General features: G+C 37.5%; 1 protein-coding gene across 4 annotated transcripts in view; it reads left to right on the forward strand.

Moving 5' to 3' along the window:
- The window catches only part of IQUB (IQ motif and ubiquitin domain containing), a 111,673-nt gene that overhangs the window by 21,374 nt on the left and 70,298 nt on the right, over positions 1–20,001 (forward strand). For 3 of the 4 annotated variants that reach the window (XM_005673215.3, XM_003134747.3, XM_005673214.2), the window contains 3 exons: positions 5,861–6,036; positions 14,708–14,878; positions 17,139–17,315. In XM_005673215.3, the coding sequence (XP_005673272.1) occupies positions 5,861–6,036; positions 14,708–14,878; positions 17,139–17,315 (524 nt within the window). The remainder of the gene's footprint in view (positions 1–5,860; positions 6,037–14,707; positions 14,879–17,138; positions 17,316–20,001) is intronic. The other variant, XM_013985682.2, reaches the window with a different exon arrangement.

Below are 20,001 nucleotides of genomic sequence, written 5' to 3' on the forward strand. Positions count from 1 at the left end.
TACCCAAACCTTTATGTTTATAACACTACAATTTGTAACAAAACATTTTTAACATTAATTTTTACACTGGATTGTAAACTCCAAAAGCATATAATTTACTTTTTGGATGATGTCCCTTTTTCTGTGCTTTGCTCACATGTCCAACAAATACTGGTAGAATGAATGGGTTATTCACTCATTCATTGAAGTGAACGGAAACCCAAATGCAGGGAAACCCAAAGATGTAACAGTACATCTAGTTTCTGCTTTCCCAGAATACCTCTAAAGTGGAAGTAACTGGAACAGGAAGTTAGTTATTACCTTAGATTCTGGAAAGTGAAGTTGTGCTCTTGTGATGATATAGAAGAATTAAAAAAAAAAAGAATAGGTATATTTTATGTTTATACATGATTTTTACAGAAGAAAATGAAATTTCTTACATAAAACATCTCTTAGCTTTCTTGGAGCTCTAAAATTCTAAATTAGAACTCTAAGAATAATATTTTTAAAGTTCCATTTTATTGTAGTTAAAATTCTGGCTCACAAGCTCAATAATTTATATAGCTCTTCTGCTTAATAAGGCTTCATTTCGTAGTCTTTACTCCAGTCTTTGGAACTGCTGCTCTCTTGTGGTTCATAGTGACGATTACATAGTTTGAATTAGAACTAAAAACATTTACCTTTTCCTCCAGATATCCTGTTCCTTAGTAATAAAAGCAAAGTGATATCAATTTAAGAAAATGAACTTAACTATATAAGGTAATATACTGTATAAAAGAGAGGACTATCTCCAGGCTACAATGTTTGATTTTTATGTCTTTTTATTTCTCTTTTAGCAATATATTGAGGGTGACTTTTTTCATTGATCTGAAATGTCACTCTCAGTCTCAGCATAGGAGCAAATCTTTCCTGACAGCATGGGTTAGGCTCTGAGCCTCTTTTCCTTACCCCATGGTTTCTATACACACCACGATTTTTTTTTTTTTTTCGGTCTTTTTACTATTTCCTGGGCCGCTCCCGTGGCATATGGAGGTTCCCAGGCTAGGGGTCGAATTGGAGCTGTAGCCACCGGCCTACACCAGAGCCACAGCAACGAGGAATCCGAGCCGAGTCTGCAACCTACACCACATCTCACGGCAACGCCGGATCGTTAACCCACTGAGCAAGGGCAGGGACCAAACCGCAATCTCATGGTTCCTAGTCGGATTCGTTAACCACTGCGCCACGACGGGAACTCCCACACCACGATCTTAACTGTCCATGTCTCTACCTAGGGCACCTGATAGGACTTTGCTCATTATGTATAGTAAATGTTTGTTGAATTGAGTCTTCTACCCTTTGTCTTGTTTTGACTTGTGATAACTGTGCTTTCTGACCCTTCTTTAATTATGACCTCTTGATCTCAAGGTACCTTGACTTCTAGCTTCTGGAGACTCCCTGGGCCAGTCTATTGACAGAGCTGGGCCGGGGCTTTCAGTTTGAATCTTTCTTGGTTCTTTCTACTCAGGCTTCCAGTCTGTGACAAGAATTTTAAAAAGCCGGTGCATATAAATGCCAGTGGTGAACAAGATACTGTATGTTCTGCTGTTTCTTGTTTAAAAATTGCAAGTTTAAATCTCAGAAGTTTTTGAATGTGTATGGACTTTATCTACTAATACTATCCTCTCATTTTGTAGTTGAACTTCAGACCCTGGAAATTAGGTAGACTATCCAAGAATTTAAGCGAAGGATGTAAGATAAATGTATTCTTCCACATGAACCAATTCCTTTAATATCTTTTTCTTTAAAAATATTGGTGGTTGGAGTTCCCGTCATGGCTCAGTGGTTAACGAATCCGACTAGGAACCATGAAGTTGCGGGTTCAATCCCTGGCCTTGCTCAGTGGGTTAAGGATCCAGCGTTGCCGTGAGCTTTGGTGTAGGTTGCACACGCAGCGCAGATCCCCCGTAGCTGTGGCTCTGGCGTAGGCTGGTAGCTACAGCTCCGATTGGACCCCTAGCCTGGGAACTTCCATATGCCGCGGGAGCGGCCCAGGAAATAGCAAAAAGACAAAAAAAAAAAAAGAAAGAAAAAAAATGTATTGGTGGTTATTGATGTCTTTTATGGGTTGAATTGTGTTCCCGTCAAATTCAAATGCTGAAGTTCTCACCTTCAGTACCTCAGAATGGGACTGTGTTGGAGACAGGCCCTTTTAAGCCATAATGGAGAACAAGTGAGGTCCTATGTGACCCTAATCCAGTGTGACTGGTGTCCTTTCAAGTGGAGGAGATTAGGACACAGACACACAATGATCATGTGAAGATACTGGAGAAGAATGGCCACTGACAAGCTCAGGAGAGAGGCACTCAGGATCACCTTGATTTGAACTTCTAATTCTCAGAACTCTGAGGGAATAAATTTCTGTTATTTAAGGCACCCCGTCTCTGGTACTTTGTTATAGAAGCCTTAGCAAATAAATGCAGGATTCCAATTTTTTGTTCACTTTTTTTATCATTTCCGGGGAACATATATTTTGTGAAACAGGGGAGAATCTCTCATTTTTCTCAGTATCTTCCATGTAATGTTCTGGAAACTGTCAAATCAGATATAAAATCAGTTTTGTGCAGCTACTCCTGGCTACTGTGTTTTTCTGTTCCTTATTAGTAGTTGGGTCATGATATTTTTCTGATGCTGTGTTGTATCTTTCACTGTAGATTTACAGGGAAGTTGTTCATTTTATTGGAATTAAGGCCCATTATTTTCATTTCTAATTAGCTTCATTGGGTTGTTTCCTTTTTAAAAGTCATACTAATGATTTAGGCAAAATGTAAAATCCAAATATATATGGATAGAAATGTATTTGAATACACATATGTGTATCTCCAGATTCACCCAGGACAGAAGGATTAATCGAGCAGACCAGTATATTGCTTTTTGGGGTTGGCAGACGAGCTTAAATAATATCCTAGTGGCCTAAATTTACTACCGGTCCCAAAGGTTTCTAATGTAAAACTGGGAAGTAAAATAGGCTTACTAATATCATTCATTTTTTATTTGCTTTCTGGGAACATTCATATAATCCCACGAGGTAAATATTCTCAGTTATTATTTTCACAAGCAAGCAATTTTCCTCTTATTTGTACACTGCCTTTTGGTATATGGATATTGTCAAATTTTTAAAAAGTTTTTTGGTTGGTAAAAGTACTCTTAAATGATAAACTCATCAATCATGGATTTCCTGGACTTTCATAGCATAATTTAGCTCTTAAATTTACAGCCCTTTTGCTGAACACAATTTAGCTTTTAAATTTACCAGTGCCCTTTTTGAATAAACCAAGCAGTACAGGGTCTGAGTATTATATTCCTAGTAAGGAACAGAATAGATTCTTAGAGAGAACATGCGTGACAAGTCCTTGACCTGATCAGGATGATTTCAAGTCGAAATTTGAGAGGAGGAAGAAAAAAATCTGATAAAACTGTAAACCTAGATCTCGTGAAAGGCAGTGGTTGTAGCAGAAAAGGGCCAGAAACAACCACTTATGGTTTCAGATATTTACCTTTCAATGCAGAGACTAGCGTTAAAGTAAACCTGAAATTTTCATAGAGGAAGGGAAATACAGTCTCTAATTATATAAATTATATACAAATGTAATGTATTCTGAAATATCTCTGCAACAGGATGAGAAAGGAATCATGCCTGGAATATAACAATGGGAGAGTACATTTTACTTGATTGAATCATATCTAATTGATGTTAAAAGAAGTAATCTTGTGCCAAGAAGAGGTTTACCCAAAGAAAGTCTAAACCTAATGGTGAAAAATGTAGGCTTTTGGGTAAAGATAAATTGAAGGAGAAGCAGAAATTCTGTCCTAGTGGAAGGATTTTATGGTCTTTCCAACTAGGGAGAGGCCAGGAGATACATTTGCTCCTTCAAGAGGGCATTATGTCTTTCTTACTTTTTTTTTTTTGCTTTTGCTTTTTAGGGCCACACCTGTGGAATATGGAGGTTCCAAGGCTAGGGGTAGAATCGTAGCTGCAGCTGCCAGTCTGTGCCACAGCCACAGCAACGCCAGATATGAGCCACATCTTCCACCTACACCACAGCTCACAGCAACACCAGATCCTTAATCCACTGAACAAGGCCAAGGATAGAACCTGCATCCTCAGAGATACTAGTTGGGTTCGTAACCCGCTGAGCCACAATGGGAACTCCCATCTTTCTCACTTTTGTATGTACCTTCAAATCTATAGGGTGCCTTTTAGATAATTGCTCAAAAATTGAAGTTGGTGTTTTGAATGGCAAAGAAGTGATAGAGTTTTGGCAAGTATAATAATCAGATCAGGGAATTGGGTTTTTTGAAGTTCAGAGAAAAAATAGGTTTGATTCTATGGCCAGAGTGCAATTCATGAGACTCTGAAACCTCATCATTCTGACAATAAAATAATAAGTCATATCTATGTAAAAGGAAAGAGTTACACGGCTAATGAAGTAAATACGGCTCTCCCTTCAGTAGTCAACCAAGTAATAAGTGTACATTGAAAGGATTAAAGAGACTTTATTGACTGTTCAGAATAAAGATCAGTAGATCACTGTTTCTGCTTTTGCTTTGCCCCCACGTTCTGTGAAGAACAGAGAACAAATATGGCTTAAATGAGTTTAGGTTCTTAGTCCAAATGTATATCCCAGGGGAACAAAGCCGCACTGTCATTTTTCAGTAATCATGGAGAATGGGAGGAGTGCCCAGAAATGACCTTTTGGAGAAGGCTTGTGATTAACTGTCACAGGTATTACAGCGTTTTATAACTCTGCCCCATTCCCTGCCCCCATCACACAGTTCACAGGTTCCTGGTTTGAAACTGAGGTTTACTTATGTAAAATTCCCCTAAATTTACCTTACTGCCATTTTTGTTCCATCCCATACATTTTGATATGTAGTGCTTTTTTCTTTAATAGTTGACAGGCCACACCTTTTATTTCTTAACGTGATTAGAATGTTACTTTTGATAGCATTTCTTATGTTTCCAAGCAGTGGGAATATTTATTTTTTTAAATTTTGTTGTTAATTGTAGTTTAATTGTACCATGTCAACAAACGTGGTTTTGGCATTTCTGATTTGGGGGATTTATGTTTTCTTCCATTCCTATTCCTAGAATTTATATACATTTATATAAATGTGTCATAGACCTTTGAAAATAAGATGTATAGTCAACCTCTGGTGTTCAAAGCTTGATGTGTATTAATTAATTAATTAATTAGGTTTGTGTAAATTTGACATCTGTGAAAGTGGAGAGGGAAGGAAAGACAAGGAGGGATGGAGAGCCTCAGAGATATTTGAGGAAGCCTGAGTCAGCTCTGATAGAATGACTGACCACAGGGGAGAAACTGTGGGGCAGACCTGGTCAGGTCCTGATTCTCCCCGTGGTCCTCAGTCTTGGTCAGGGAGTCTGGTGGGGAGGGTGTGGCCTCTGCTCCAAAGTGGCAGCGGATCTGAAGTGCTGGGGCTGATGCTGTCCACCATGTGTCCTGGCAACAGGTTCTCTTCCTGGAGGGAGATCGGAGCCGTAGGTGTTCGTGGCTGCCACAAATTCAAGACATTTTTTTTTTTTTCCAATACTAGGAAGTGTGCATGCTTTCTTAGGTGTAATTTGACATTATCTCCACTGCTGTCCTATGGCTTTTGTTTGTTTGGCTCTACTTTTATTGCTTTAAGTCTCTCAGCTTCCATTTCATCCTGTTTTTTTCATGGATCAGGTGTACAATGTGAATGATTCTATTCATGTATAATTTTATTTAAGTTGATATAAAAATAAAATATTGCTTGTCAAGATGTGATAGTGAAAAATGCTCTGTAAAGATGTGGGGTTTTAAAAACTCAAGAGTCTTTCATGTTATTCCTTTAGTCTGGCGGCAAGAAGAACTCGCACGCATTAACCAGTCTTTCACTGGAGCTGAAAGGAAAGCTGCTTTGTGTGAACTTCTGGAAAAAGAAACCCAGATAATTGCTTCCATTGGGAGACATAGATACATTGCTTATACGGCAAACCGGGAAGCATCAATAGAAGCTTTTTTGGATAAGGTTAGTGAAGGAACAATTATTTAAATGTGAATGTATCCTGAGCTTAAAAATGTAGAATGGTGAACTAAAGAAGAGACTTACACTGTTAGAATTTGCATGAATTTCATTTAGTATTTTGGTGACATATTTGTTTAAATTTTGTATTTTTCTTTTTTCTTATACAGCTTTAGATTTTCACTGCAGCCTAGAATAATAATTAAGAACTAACATAAAATTAACATGCTCTTAACAAAAGAGATTTGGCCATGAAGTAAAAGATGGAGACACCTTCCTTGTGATTCTGTTCTCTTAGGCTTAGGCTGGCTATAGAAATCAGATGAATGACACACCCTGATAGAATATAGAGTATTGAAGTCCCCAAATGTCTGGATCCGGGGTGCCCCCTGGTAAGCAACCTGGGGAAAATTGCTGTAGGCTAGTGTTTCTGCCTTTGCTCACTGGGTCCTTAACTGACTGGAAATTTCTGACCAGAGGAATATATGGAATAAATGAAAACATACAATTAAGGGAAAAACTATAGTAATTACCTTTTCGTGGTGAAACTGCTTGTTTGATATTGAATAGCCTGTTTCCATAGTGACCAATTTCTTTTATAAACTAGATCTTTCCAAATATTAAAAGCCAATCCAATCCCAAGAAGAAAAGAGATGGAGTTCTTCAAGATACTCGCTGTAGTGATTCTGGCTGGATGATTTCTGTGATTTGAGAACATTCATTCTTAAAAACTACGTATTTTTTGATACTAGAAATGCCCGCCTGTCATCTTACTTACACACTCTCCTGTTTGATCTCAGTTCTTCTTGGGGCTTTAACTACTTTTTGCATCCTGGAACTCCCTGCAGTTCTAGGCCAGACCTCTGTTAGGAGATTCCAGATCACATACTGAATTGCCTGCCATCATTGCTCTTTGAATTTCCCGAGAGTACCATCAAGTCGACAGGTCCACCCCTAAGTTATATCATCATACCATTTCTTGGTTCCTCCCCTCCAAACTGATCCTGTTCTGTAGCTCTCACATAATTAATCTCTATGAATGTTTCATCATCTACTCAGGTGCTTCGGGCAGAAACCTGGGCATTATCCTTTTTTTCTTCTTTTTTGGCTGCCCTGCAGCATATAGAGTTCCCAGGGCAGGGATCAGATGTGAGCCACAGTTGTGACCCATGCCACGGCTGGGGCAGTGATGGATCCTTCACCCACTGTGCTGTGCCAGGGATTGAACTTGTGTCCCAGTGCTCTAAAGACGCTGCTGACCCCATTGCTCTGCAGTGGGAACTCTGTGGACCTTATTCTTGATGTTCTCTCAGCCACCTGTCTGTTCTGTTACTATAATAATCTCCTCAACCCTTTACTTCTTCCTTTCCAAACCCACTACCAGTGCCTGCAGGGAAGTGGCTCTGCCTTGGCAGCATGATGACCTTGCATGTATCCCAACAGGCCATGTAGGCAGAGACTTGAAGCGTGGCTAACCTGTGTCCTGGTGGAAAGCCTTTTGATCTTGCTGGGCCTCGAGAGGACCAGAAGCTCTGAGGAGATACCATGGAGCAGCTCTTTTTCACTTCCCTGTCTGCCGTCACGAGACAGGTCTTGCCTTGTGTATGTCAGCCTGACATTGATTTAGTTGAATCTGGGTTGCTTTATGTCCCCATATTAATGGCTTTGTACCCCCAGCCTCCTCCATCATCCATATTGCTGCCATCGTGACCTCAGCAAACACAACTGTGCCCCTGCCGCTCCTTGTTGGCCTCTGGGAACAAGGACCCGACCCCCCCCACTATCATCTCTGCTCACGCTCCACTTCAGCTACGCCCAGTTGCTTACATGTTCTCAGAAAGACCAGGTGCTCTCAATGGTTCTGCATCTGGCGCAGCCTCTGCACGGAACATCCTCTCCTTCCTTCTTTAGTAGCTGGCCGCGCACCCATTGAAACAAGCTTGGATGTATGTCCCTTCTTCCAGAAAGGATCACTGATCCTCCTCCTTTGGCCTGTACTATATGTCTTCATAAGACTCTCTTTTCTTCTGTCTTAGTACTCAGTGGTCAGTTTTTATTATATCTATTCATGGGTCTGAATCCTTCCTAGATTCTGAGCTTCTTAAAGTGAGAGATGTGTTTTGTTTCCATATCCTTGTGTCCTAACACAGTGCTTATCACAGAGCATCATTAAGTGCTTGTGGGAGTTCTCATTGTGGTTCAGCGGTGACAAACCTGACTAATATCCATGTGGACATGGATTCTATCACTGGCCTTGCTCAGTGGGCTAAGGATCTGGTGTTGCTGTGAGCTGTGGTGTAGGTTGCAGATGTGGCTCGGATCTGGGCATTGTTGTCCAGCAGCTACAGCTCCGATTCGACCCCTAACCTGGGAACTTCCATATGCCACAGGTGTGGGCCTAAAAAGACAAATAATAAAAAATTTTAAAAAATAAGTGCTTGTGGAGGAAGTTAGGGAGGAAAAAATAAGGGACAGAAATAACGGTTGTGTAATTTTGTATTTTAGCTACTGAAAGAAAATATGCCATGTAGATACTATCATTTCAAATTTTGAATATCTTCATTCCAGGAAAGATGACTTCTACTGTATGGAAGCCATAATATTCAGACTTCTCCAGAGTCGTATTTTGAACTAAATTTATTCCTTTAGTAAGTTGCTTTATGTTGACTCCAGCTTCATCACTGGCCACTGTGTTCCTTATGTGTCTGAGTGTTAACTTCTCCAAAGAGGATAGCATGGACCCAGGGCACAAGAGCGTTTGAACGAGCTAGAGGCCTCTGAGGTGCCAGTGAACCTTCTTATAAGGCTGGACCTTCTACAGGATTTCCTGCTGTGCTTTATCTGCTGCTTTGTTCCCTACAAGCTACTTGGAATTCCTGTTGTAAATACTTATATGATGTCTTCTCTTCAGTATGCCTTCACACCCTTCTCCCCACCGCTTACCCCTGGCCTCAGATCTAGGATCATCTCTAAACACTTTTTGAATTACAGAAAGTCCAAAGGTAGACCACGTCCCCACATGTAGAAGTGACTCTGGAGCCCGTTGAGGACCATTACTCCCTGTCCTCGAGTAGAGTGAGCACTCTAAGTTCTTTTTTCTTTTTTTTTTGTCTTTTTGTCTTTTGTCTTTTGTTGTTGTTGTTGTTGTTGCTATTTCTTGGGCTGCTCCCGCGGCATATGGAGGTTCCCAGGCTAGGGGTTGAATCGGAGCTGTAGCCACCGGCCTACGCCAGAGCCACAGCAACACGGGATCCGAGCCGCGTCTGCAACCTACACCACAGCTCACGGCAACGCCGGATCGTTAACCCACTGAGCAAGGGCAGGGACCGAACCCGCAACCTCATGGTTCCTAGTCGGATTCGTTAACCACTGCGCCACGACGGGAACTCCGCACTCTAAGTTCTTTAACTTGCACTTTAAAAAAAGAGGTGATGGAGCAGTTTTGTTCACAAGAATTCCTATGAGGAAGGAAGATCTGGTTTTTGTTTTGTTTCTTTTTTTTGTAAATACTCATAACTTTTGTGGTAGAACCTTAGACCCTGAAGGATCTTGAGTGTGGAAAGAATTGCTGTGTGCCAGGTTATTAGAGGCTTTTGAGTGTTGCTGGGAGAGAATGAATAGAGTGAGGAGACAGTCGGAAGGCAATGAGGCACAACGTGCCGTCTTGTGAATTCTCTAATTGTATTGCTAAATAAATGAAATAGTAAATGCAAGGTGATTTTTTTTTTTCTTTTTTGTTGTAAGAGGAGAGGGAACTTTGAAGTGACTGGGCCTTGACATCCGGACTGATGATGATGTGGGGCGATACACAAAGATGCAAGACCGTGAGGCCCAAAGGAAGGATGGAAAAGTTAGCCGTGAGAACTTGTAGAACTCAAGGGAAAGGCTCTTGTGGGTCATAGGCTTTAGAACTGGGGTTCTGAACCCATGGTCACCCCACCTGATAAACCAGTTAATCTCACCAATCCCCAAGCTAAGACTTAGAGGAAATGGACCTTTTAGCTGACACTAGGGAATTTTTCCTCAGTTTTGACTGAAGTGTTGTATAGGGCAGGACAGACATAAATACAGAGTGGAACAAATACATTTGAGCTCAATTCCCAGTCCATTAAGTAGCCTAACTAGTCCAGTCTTTGAAAATATTGGCTAACAGTGACTTTTGGTCTTCCTTTAACGTGTTATAGTAAATTGTGAGCTCTGTTCTTCGAACACAAAATCATTGTAGTTTATTTCTGTATATGATGCCATGCTAGAAATCATAGGAAACAATTAAGATAGATTTTTATAATTAGTCTTTTGTTGTAAATACTTACCCAAGTTCTCTTCCTTTTTAGGCCTGTCTTCCTCCTTTCACCCTCGCCCCCACCCGTGCCTACCATTTCTCTAGTAAATAATCAGGAGTCAGGGTTGATTTCATAAAACTCAAACTTATTCTACAGTTTTTTTGAATGCTGAGAAAAAATAGCTTATAATTAATACCTGAGGCTAGATAAGGTCAGTGTTTTTTCTAAATGTTAACTCTAACAACCAGAGCAGATTTTAAGATCCACATTTAGCACCATAACATGTAGATGTATAAAGAGAGTATTTACTTTCCTATAATTTGGAAATAACTTTGAAAAAAAAATTTTATGGTTTGGTTTAGTTTAACTTCAGCGTGTCTAAGTATTACATGGTGTATTGAACCAATATCTTATTCTTTACCTTTTTATACTGAACATAAAGGATTTTTCTGAGTAATGAAATGATACTATTTTAAATTAGTCCAATCAAGACAGTTATTATGAATTCTATACTGAGCCTTCATTTTCCATAGAAGGCTTAATCTAAAGATTTTTGAAGTATTAATTAAATAATTTATAATTTTAATACATCAAACATTGATATCCCCAGGCCATCAAATGTTAAAAAAACTTGTAAGTTGACATAAGTGAAAAAATTCAAGTCAAGAAATTTGAATAAAAAATCATCAGCTAGTTTCCAAACTGTGTAAAGAGACAATTTGAATTTCTGCAAGGGGTTTTCTCTAGAGTTAAGGCCATTTATTTCTTTGATTCACAAACCACTTCTCACAATCACAAGCTAAAAAACTGCAATCTAGTTTAGCTGTGTCATTTAATTTTTTTTTTTTCTCCTTACTCAGGTGGCCAGCAACTAATGGGATAGGAGGATGCAGCCAGCCCTTGCCTCTCTCTGAGACCCACAGTACACAGGGGTATCCTCTGTGGATGAACAAAACCCCTTTGCTGTGTAAAAGAAAAGCTGATCACTGCCCAATAGCTTTGGGGGGGCGGGGTCAGTGATATTCTTAATGTGGGCCCTGAGGGACTAGAGTGTTAATTTAGGAGAAAGGAAAGAACTCCTCTCACAGTGCAGCCATTTCTTCTCTTCTGCGGAAGCTTGCTGCTCTTAAGGTTTTTGTTATCTCTCCACCTTCCCTTCCTTGAAATGTGTCTTCCTGCTGTTCTTCTGTTTCTCTCCTCTAGAGTCTGTGCTGTCTCATTTGCTGGCAGCTAAATGGAATTTATTATGCTCCTATTTTCTGAGGCAATTTAAGAACATGATTGTTGTACATCTCCTATTACAGCCAACACATTCAGAGAAAAAGAAATAAGCAAAGCTGACATTTCCCTGCATCAGAGTAAAAAAAAAAAAAGAAAAGCAAAAAACGACTTAAGGCCTGAAATCAAAGAAGCTTAGACCTGAAGATCCAGTTATCAGTGTTGGCAGAAATAAATCCACGTATAAAAACAGATTTGCCAAACAGCTTTTTTATATCTTTTCCGTGCTTACACTAGGGAACTCAAACTTTGAATCTAGGAATCTTTGATTGTATCACTCAGTTCCCTTTAATCTGGCTAATTCCTAGTTATTCTTCAGTTTTTTTATGAGATACTATTTTCTTTTCAACAGTTAAGTGCTTCATAGCAGTCTGTAGTTACCTGTTTACTTGCATCATCCAGCATAATCAACATTTATTTTAATTAATTTTTAAATCTTTTCATTCTCTTAGATTTAGGAGTTCTTGAAATCAGAATTTATCTACTTGCCACCTAGTACAGTGACCAATATATAGTAAACACAGTAAATATTTATTGAATGAATGAATGAATGAATACTGTAGGCCCTGTGAGATATATGGAACTACACAAGAGGATCTTATAATCTTTTGGGAGAAATAGAGTTAACAAATATAAAAAATTATAGAACAATTTGGATCCAAATTGCATTGTCATGAGTGATTGAAATAGAGATATTGATACTTCATGTGCACGTACGTATGTTTGTTTTTACAAATATAATAGCACTTCAGAGCTAGTGGTTTCAGTGGTTTCAAGCCATAGTAGTTAGGAATCTTTATAGAAAAGTTAGGATTTAAGTTAAAAATTGAAGGGTAGAAAGGGTTTGGATATTGAATATATTTGGAAAAAATCCAAGGTATTACTAGGTCATAGTGCTTTAGATGGGGCTAGAAACTTGAAGGGAAGGTAGAGTTGAATCAGTACAATAGCTGAAAAAATTACAATAAAGTAGATGAACTAAGTATTTCATTAAAAGGTTATTTTACTTGGATTATTACAAATGAAATAACTTACGAGCCTGCAGAACTAAAGGTATTGTCCACATTACTGGAAGAAAGGAAATTACATTTAATAGAACTACCCTGAGGAAAACTGTGTGCAATGATTAAGACTTTAGAACATTGCAGTATGAAACAGCCCAAGATTACTTATTCCTTCAAACTTTTTTAAAAAGAGCTTTGTAGCAAACATTAGAGTTCAGTAACACTCTAAGGCCTACCCCAAATAAAACTGTATCCAGTTAAAACAGTATTTAGGAGTTTCCGTTGTGGCTCAGTGGGTTAAAAACTAGTATCCATGAGGATACAGGTTCTATCCCGGGCCTCGCTCAGTGGGTTAAGGATCCGCTCTTGCCACAATCTGCAGTGTAGGTCGTAGATGCAGTTCAGATCTGGTGTTGCCATGGCTTTGACGCAGGCTGGCAGCTGCAGCGCCGATTCAACCCCTAGCCTTGGCAACTTCTATATGCTGCAGGTGTGGCCCTAAAAAGAAAAAACAGACAAACAAAATATTTTTTAAAAATTCTAAGCGATAATAATTAAATAAAATATTTTCTCATTGAGCTCTTTCCCTTTTATAATCCTTAATAATTTTATTAATTCTGTCAGTCTGCTAATTAACTCTGCATTATTTAATATAGATTTATGTTTTAAAAATATAAATCATATGGCCACAGCTTCTCATTTGCTGGATTAAAACTAGAACTCAGGATCTAAATTTTCTGATGAAGATTCCTAGCTTTGCATAACTTTAATTTTAGTTTTGATCAGAAAACACTGCTGTTTCTTGGAAAACATGTCAAATATAGTTGTTAAATGTAGCTTTGCAGTTTTCAGTATAATGTAGCTAATATGAAATGTGTAAAAAAGGCAAATTGAGGCTGTAACTAAAAATTCCTCATACTATTGTCATACTAAATACAGCTTTATATGAATTCTCTATTTGGCTATTCTACATTCCTGATAATTTATTTGGATATGTGGGCTTTTTAAACTTTAAATTATATCAAATCTAAGATTTAAATCATGGCTAGCATGACGTAAATTGGACTACATGTTTGCAAAGCAGTTACCAGTCAGCCTACAAAAAAATACAGTATTTGGACAGTTGATAGTCCTGATGAACACAGTCTCCTCTTTGATAGATTGTAATCAGGGAAAGGAACTGAGCAGCTTTATACCTTAAAGTAGAAGAGCCCGTGAGTTTTCACTGTGATTTCTAGGTCAATGAATCTTCTCTTTAAGTCTCAGTAGGAGGGAACAAAAGCAGTGGGCCACAATCTTAATCATTGCTAAAGATGGTGTTGGTGTCCCGAGTCAGCAGAGGACTGGCTTCTCTGTTTCCTTTCTCTGAATTCCTAGCCTGGAGTCCTCAGAGGAACTTCAGGGCAAGTTAACTCCAGCTTTGACCCTCAGTTCAGAGGCAGGCTGGGTTGGAAGGCACCGAGCTAGAGGAGCTGGATTTGGAATAGGAAGTGAGAATCTTAGCTATCATGAGGACTGCAGGGAGCACAGCGCTGCTAAGATAGCTAATTACAGCTGTTTCATTGTGGACATCTGCTTTGTGAAGAACTGTGCATTTGTTACAGGTTTATCTTTATAGGAAACACAGTTCCATTTTGCTATATCTGTAAGTCTAAGGCATTGAAGGTTGTAATGGTTATTCCACAAAGGTTGTCCTCAATTGGCAAGGCATGATCAAGACACATTCATACAACTCAATATAATAGAACCAAGTAGATAATTATTTTTAGCATTCTAAATAGCATACTTTTTCCCCAAGGGGGTAATGAGTTACTTCATAAACCCATCAAACTAACCATGATACTAGTTAGTACAACTTAGTAGCAAATTCTGAATCCCAGGGAAGTGTTTGCACTTCTATAGACTGAAGCTCTTTCATGTTTTTTTCCTATACTGTTTTATTTATCCATGGTCTAGAAATTCTTTAATTAATCTTAAGTTTTAGTCATATTTTTGTAAAGCACATGATGTTAAAGTTAAGTTAAAATAAAGTTAAAGTTAAGTTATAATAGAAGGAACAAATTATTTTTGAACCTTTGATTAACTGATAATTATAAACACATTATTTTTAAGTGTTCAGCCCCAAAGGTATGGAGAACGTTTGATGGCAAAATAATTGAGATGGATACACAGTTCACCATAAGAGCCAGGGAGCTGCAAAACATCTATAAATGCATTATGCTGAGAAATATCTCTCAAGATGAGAGGCTGGATGTACTTTTAACACTTAAACATACTGTAAAGGTATGTTAACTTTCTCTTAGTTTTTGAATATCATCATCACTATCAATAAAATAAATAAGATGTTTTGAATTAATTATAGATATAATTAATAAATGTTGACATGTGTGAATTTTATTTTATCAACAACTATATTGCTTGGTATAATTTGGGGAGGATATGATTTATGCATTAATACTTATCTGAAAGTTCTAAAACTATGACACATACAAGTGTAAATATGGCACAATAAATATTCTTAATGTAGATATCCTTAATTTTGCAATGAATCTCAATATATACAGCATGAGATTAATATAATCTCAATATATACACTCAGTTAAATAAAATAGCAATTGTTGTCTATATGTCGACACTTTTTGATCAAAATTTTATTTTTAACAGTTTTGAAGTAGCATTGGTATAAATATTTTTATCTCCTTTTTCCTCATCAATTATTGATTTAAGACCCATTAAGTAGTTGAGTAAAGGATTTTTGTTGGAAGGTAAGTCTCCATAGATCTTCCACATTCCTGCCCATTTTGAGAGCAGAGAAATGGACTCAGTTAGGCATTGACTGCCTTTGTTCTGAACTGCCTTTTCAAAGATGTTTGTCTGGTGACTATGCCTTTGAAGATAGGAGGAGAGGGAGAAGCAGTAGGTCCAGAGGAAGGAGATACACATAGCTATAGAGGGCAGTAAAAAGACCAGGTTGGAAAAAAGAGAGTGCACATAGGGAATATGGTAGAGATCCTCTTAACCTGACATAATTAGGACCATTAGCTGGTTAATTAAAAAGCCAAAATATGGACTCACAGAAGATAAGCTGTGCATATTTTAAGAAGTTTGACTTAATATATCCACATATACACTTATTTGATAATGTTTGATGGAGGATTAAGGCCTTTAACATGACTTGAATTCTGGCTCTATCCTATTGTAGCTGCACAACTTTAGGTAAGTTATTTAATATTTCTAAAAATAAGTTTTGTCATTTGTAAAATTAATTACTTTGAGGATATAAATATATTTATGTGTATGTATTTATAACATAAATAAAATGTATAATTTGTGTCTTGAGCCTCAATAAAAAGTATTGTTTCGATCGCAGTTGCTAATACAGATGTGAATCTTGAATGTGAATGTACATTAGAATCATCTAAGAGCTAGAAAGAGAGAGGGAGATACACAGAGAAAGGGAGAGAGGGAATATGAGAATAAATGAATAGGCATGATATCTAGAGCAGTTAAATCAGATCCTCAAATGTGAGGGCAATGTTAAAATCTTTTAAAATCTCTTCTAATGTGCCTTGAGGGCCAGAGACCACTAATGTAGATGCTTGCATTAGCCATATCAACTAAGTGTTAAAAAGAACAGAAGAACATTGTTTTCTGGTTATTGACTTTACCTTCTGACCCCTTCATTCAAACCGTTTCTTGTAGTCCCTTTTGGGCACTTTGAGCAACTTTTATTTTACTACTTTTAAATCCTTTTACTTTAAACACTTAACTCTTACTTGGGTTTTCTTATTCAACCACACTCATTTTTATCACTTTATTAAAAATTATTGTGAATTATATAAATATGCAGAAAAATGTAAGAATTATGTATGTTATGTTTAACAAATGTTAAGACATTCTGTCACCCTAAATGGAACATTGCCATTCCCTTTCTCTCCATATTTGCAATTCACCTTCTCATCCCCTAAAAGTAACTACCATACTGACTTTCATGGTATTCAGTTCCTTGATTTTTTTCATAGTTTTACCATCTCTGTATATAACTCTAAATAATAGGGTATAATGTTGCTTATTTTGGGGCTTTATTAAATGAAATGGTACTGTATGTATTATTTTGTGCTTTCTTCATTTGTTCAACATTAATTTTTAATATTTAAATGTGTTATTGTATATAGCTCTTGTTAATTCATTTCCATATGTTAGATAATATTCTATTGTATGAACAAGCTGTCGCTCATTTTTGTAATCACTTTATTTATGAATATTTGGTTGTTTCTAATTTTGAACATCTATAAACAGTGACTCCATGCACATTTCTTTAAAGAACTTAAGAGTAGAATTTCTGTATTGTAGATTATGCATATCTTATACTCTACTAGATAATGTCAACATTTTTTCCAAGTTAGTTATACTAATTTATACTTCTATCAACAGTGCTTCATTCATTTCAAAATCTAGTTTTCAGTTTATTTGGGTGGTAATTTCAAAAACTAAGTTAGTGACTTTTAAAATTCTGTACTGAATGTGTTTGTGTTTTATACAGGAACATGAATGTAAACTGACTCAGGAGATTCTAGAATTGATTGACAGGGAGGTTGACCTTATGATGAGAGGAGTCAAACATGAAAACCTTGCAGGACTCAGAAAAAGGATCGCGACACTCTTTTTTCATTACATCAAAACACCTCTGTTTAATCCAGAAGTTGCAAGACACCTTAAGGTACTCATACTTTGTTCCCCCTGTATTCCTTTGCCAGACTTCTAAGATTTGCTTTACTACTTTACTAGGGGTCCATGTGGAAGACCATTTTATTGGTGAAATTTCCTTTGAATGATAATTTCTGTGTTGATAATTAATCATTTAACTTCTATCTGTATTTCCAACTTTGAATTCTCTCCTACTCTTTGAACCAAATTTCCAGTTGAATATTGTGCTATGTTGAATGCATCACGACCTCTCCCCCGTTCGTATTTTTGCAGGTACTGTTGCTTCCACCAGGGTGGCTGCCCTTTACTTTCCCAGCCGACCCTCTTCACTTCACATGCGTTCTCTTTCATTAAGCCTCAGAGAGAGAGTTAAACTCTTCATTTCTGAGATTCTACATGCATCTGTTTGTCTTCCTTTATAATACTTAGCATGTAATTATAATTATTACTGAATAGATCCATGTAGATATCCTGTGAGAACTTCAAATGTTTCATGTATTTGAGTTAAAGTACCTTTTCCAACTCCAACATGCTTAGGCTTCTTTGGGGATATTTTTCTCTAAAGCCAAGATAAATGTCTTTCTTACTTTGCAAAACTATTTAAAACACTTTTAGTAAAGTATTTTGTTGGGGATGTTTAAAGAATTTGAAGTAGTTTTTTATTCTAGTGATTATTTTTAGAGTTTATAATCTAAGAAGCTGATTAAATATCTATTTTTCTTTTTTAACAAACAAAAAATCTCTATTCGGTCAAAAATTTTAGACAAATTAAAATTGCTTAGTTTTATATTCTTTTTAATGAATTTTTAAAACTTGATTTTATTGTAGGGGAATATGAAAATATAACAAAAGTTCAAGAGAAAAGTTACCTATTGAATTATTTCTTATTCACATCAGTGTTTCATTTTTTCAAGCTACTTTCTAGACTTACTCAGTTTTATGTACTTGCAGTAGTATGATAGAATTTAATATTCTATATATTCACATAACATTATACAATTTTATTCACTTTTTAAGTTTTCCTTTGGTAAAATTCAGTCTTTTTGGTGAGTTTTGACAAATGAAAAGTCATGCAATCAACAATCAGATAATCAAGATGAAAAAATAGGCTTAGCACCTTCCCCAAATTCCCTTACTATACTTGTGGCATATGAATGTTCTCAGGCTAGGGGTCGAATCGGAGCTGTAGCTGCCGGCCTACACCGCAGCCACAGCAACTTGAGATTTTAGCCATGTCTGCAACCTACACCACAGCTCCTGGCAACACCAGCTCCTTAACCCACTGAGCGAGGCCAGGGATCATCTGCATCCTCTTGGATCCTAGTCGGGTTCCTTAACTTCTGAGCCATGATGGGAACTCCCAACTGCTACACTTTGTAATCAGCCCTTTCTCTGACTGCCTAACTCTTGGCAAATACTGATCAGCATTTTATTTCTGTAGTTATACCTAACCCAGAGTGTCACGTAAATGGAATTATGCTATATGTAATAGCATACCATGTTTTTTTATTTATTTTATTTATTTATTTGTTTTTTATTGTTATTTCCCCGAACACACTTTTTTTCCCCCCACTGTACAGCATGGGGACCCAGTTACACATACATGTATACATAATTTTTTCTCCCATTGTCATGCTCCGTTTTAAGTATCTAGACATAGTTCTCAGTGCTACACAGCAGGATCTCATTGTTAATCCATTCTAAAAGCAATAGTTTGCATCGTTAACCCCAAGCTCCCAATCCCTCCCACTCCCTCCCTCTCCCCCCAGGCAACCACAAGTCTATTCTCCAAGTCCATGATTTTCTTTTCTGTGGAAAGGTTCATTTGTGCCCTATATTAGATACCAGATATGAGTGATATCATATGTTATGTGTCTTTCTCTTTCTGACTTACTTCACTCAGTATAAGAGTCTCTAGTTCCATCCATGTAGCTGCAAATGGCATTATTTCATTCTTTTTTTATGGCTGAGTAGTATTCCATTGTGTATATATACCACATCTTCCTAATCCAGTCATCTGTTGATGGACATTTGGGTTGTTTCCATGTCTCGGCTATTGTGAATAGAGCTGCAGTGAACATGCAGGTGCATGTGTCTTTTTTAAGGAAAGTTTTGTCTGGGTATTTGCCCAAGAATGCGATTGCCAGATCATATGGTAGTTCTATGTATAGATTTCTAAGTTACCTCCATACTGTTCTCCACAGTGGTTGTACCAGCTTACATTCCCACCAACAGTGCAGGAGGGTTCCTCCCCTGCCCCAGGCACTTGTTATTTGTGGACTTATTAATGACAACCATTCTGACTGATGTGAAGTAGTATCTCATGGTAGTTTTGATTTGCATTTCTCTAATAACCAGTGATGTTGAGCATTTTTTCATGTGTTTGCTGGCCATCTGTATATCTTCTTTGGAGAAATGTCTATTCAGGTCTTTTGCCCATTTTTCATTTAGGCTGTTGGCTTTTTTGCTGTTGAGTTGTATAAATTGCTTGTGTATTCTAGAGATTAAGCCCTTATCAGTTGCATCATTTGAACTATTTTCTCCCATTCTGTAAGCTGTCTTTTTGTTTTCTCTCTGGTTTCCTTTGCTGTGTAAAAGCTTGTCAGTTTGATTAGGTCCCACTGGTTTATTATTGCTTTTATTTCTGTTGCTTTGGGAGACTGACCTGAGAAAACATTTGTAAGGTTGATGTCAGAGAA

The sequence above is a fragment of the Sus scrofa genome, chromosome 18, assembly GCF_000003025.6.
Source record: "Sus scrofa isolate TJ Tabasco breed Duroc chromosome 18, Sscrofa11.1, whole genome shotgun sequence".
In the NCBI taxonomy this organism is placed as follows: domain Eukaryota; kingdom Metazoa; phylum Chordata; class Mammalia; order Artiodactyla; family Suidae; genus Sus; species Sus scrofa.